The sequence below is a fragment of the Mitosporidium daphniae genome (assembly GCF_000760515.2).
Source record: "Mitosporidium daphniae strain UGP3 chromosome Unknown contig-509, whole genome shotgun sequence".
NCBI lineage: Eukaryota > Fungi > Microsporidia > Mitosporidium > Mitosporidium daphniae.
In genome coordinates, this window is record NW_013546279.1 from 1 (window position 1) to 640 (window position 640).

General features: G+C 33.6%; 1 protein-coding gene across 1 annotated transcript; it reads left to right on the forward strand.

Moving 5' to 3' along the window:
* Positions 1 to 398, forward strand: DI09_513p10 (uncharacterized protein; the record flags this gene model as incomplete). Its single annotated transcript, XM_013381895.1, is given in 2 exon segments — positions 1 to 211; positions 229 to 398. Coding segments are annotated over 2 exon segments (381 nt in total), but the record flags the coding sequence as incomplete, so codon positions are not given.
* Positions 399 to 640: the final 242 nt, after the last annotated feature.

Consider the following 640-nt stretch of genomic DNA (forward strand, 5'->3'; position numbering starts at 1 on the left):
CAAGATGCGAAAGATATTGATATTCTTAAAAACCATCTATCAAAACTATTGCAGGCAATCAATGATATAAACAAAAATACTAATGCTTTTGTAATAGAGCTAAAACAGAAAAAAGCTGGAGCCCTTGAAAAAGTTACAGTTAAAAAGGATGGAAAATATGAAAAATCGGAAGCTTTGAAAAAAATTCTGAGAGATATTAAAATTAAAGAAAGTGAATTTGTGACAGAGATTACAGATATTCTAACTGCAAAAAAAATCACATAAAATTAGCTACTGAAACGTTTCTAAACACTTTACAAGAAACCAAGAATAAAATGGCTCTTGAAAGGGTTACGCAATTTGAAAAAATCAAAGGAGAGGTTAAATCAATATCAAGAGATATTCAACAAAAAGCATGATTAATCCAGAAGAATGGCCGCATTTACTAATAAACTATACGCATTCAATACCGCTAAGCGCATACGAATATCCTCGTACTTTCCAACCGCTAATGCAAGCGTATTCTGCTCTTTGCAGGCACGTTCTGATGAGATGGGATAACCCTGGCCATGCACCACATATTCCTTCGATTTATCGAGATAGCTCTTAGATTTGGCTCACCCACTAAAAACTATTCAAAAGTTTTGAAAAAGTGCCACCT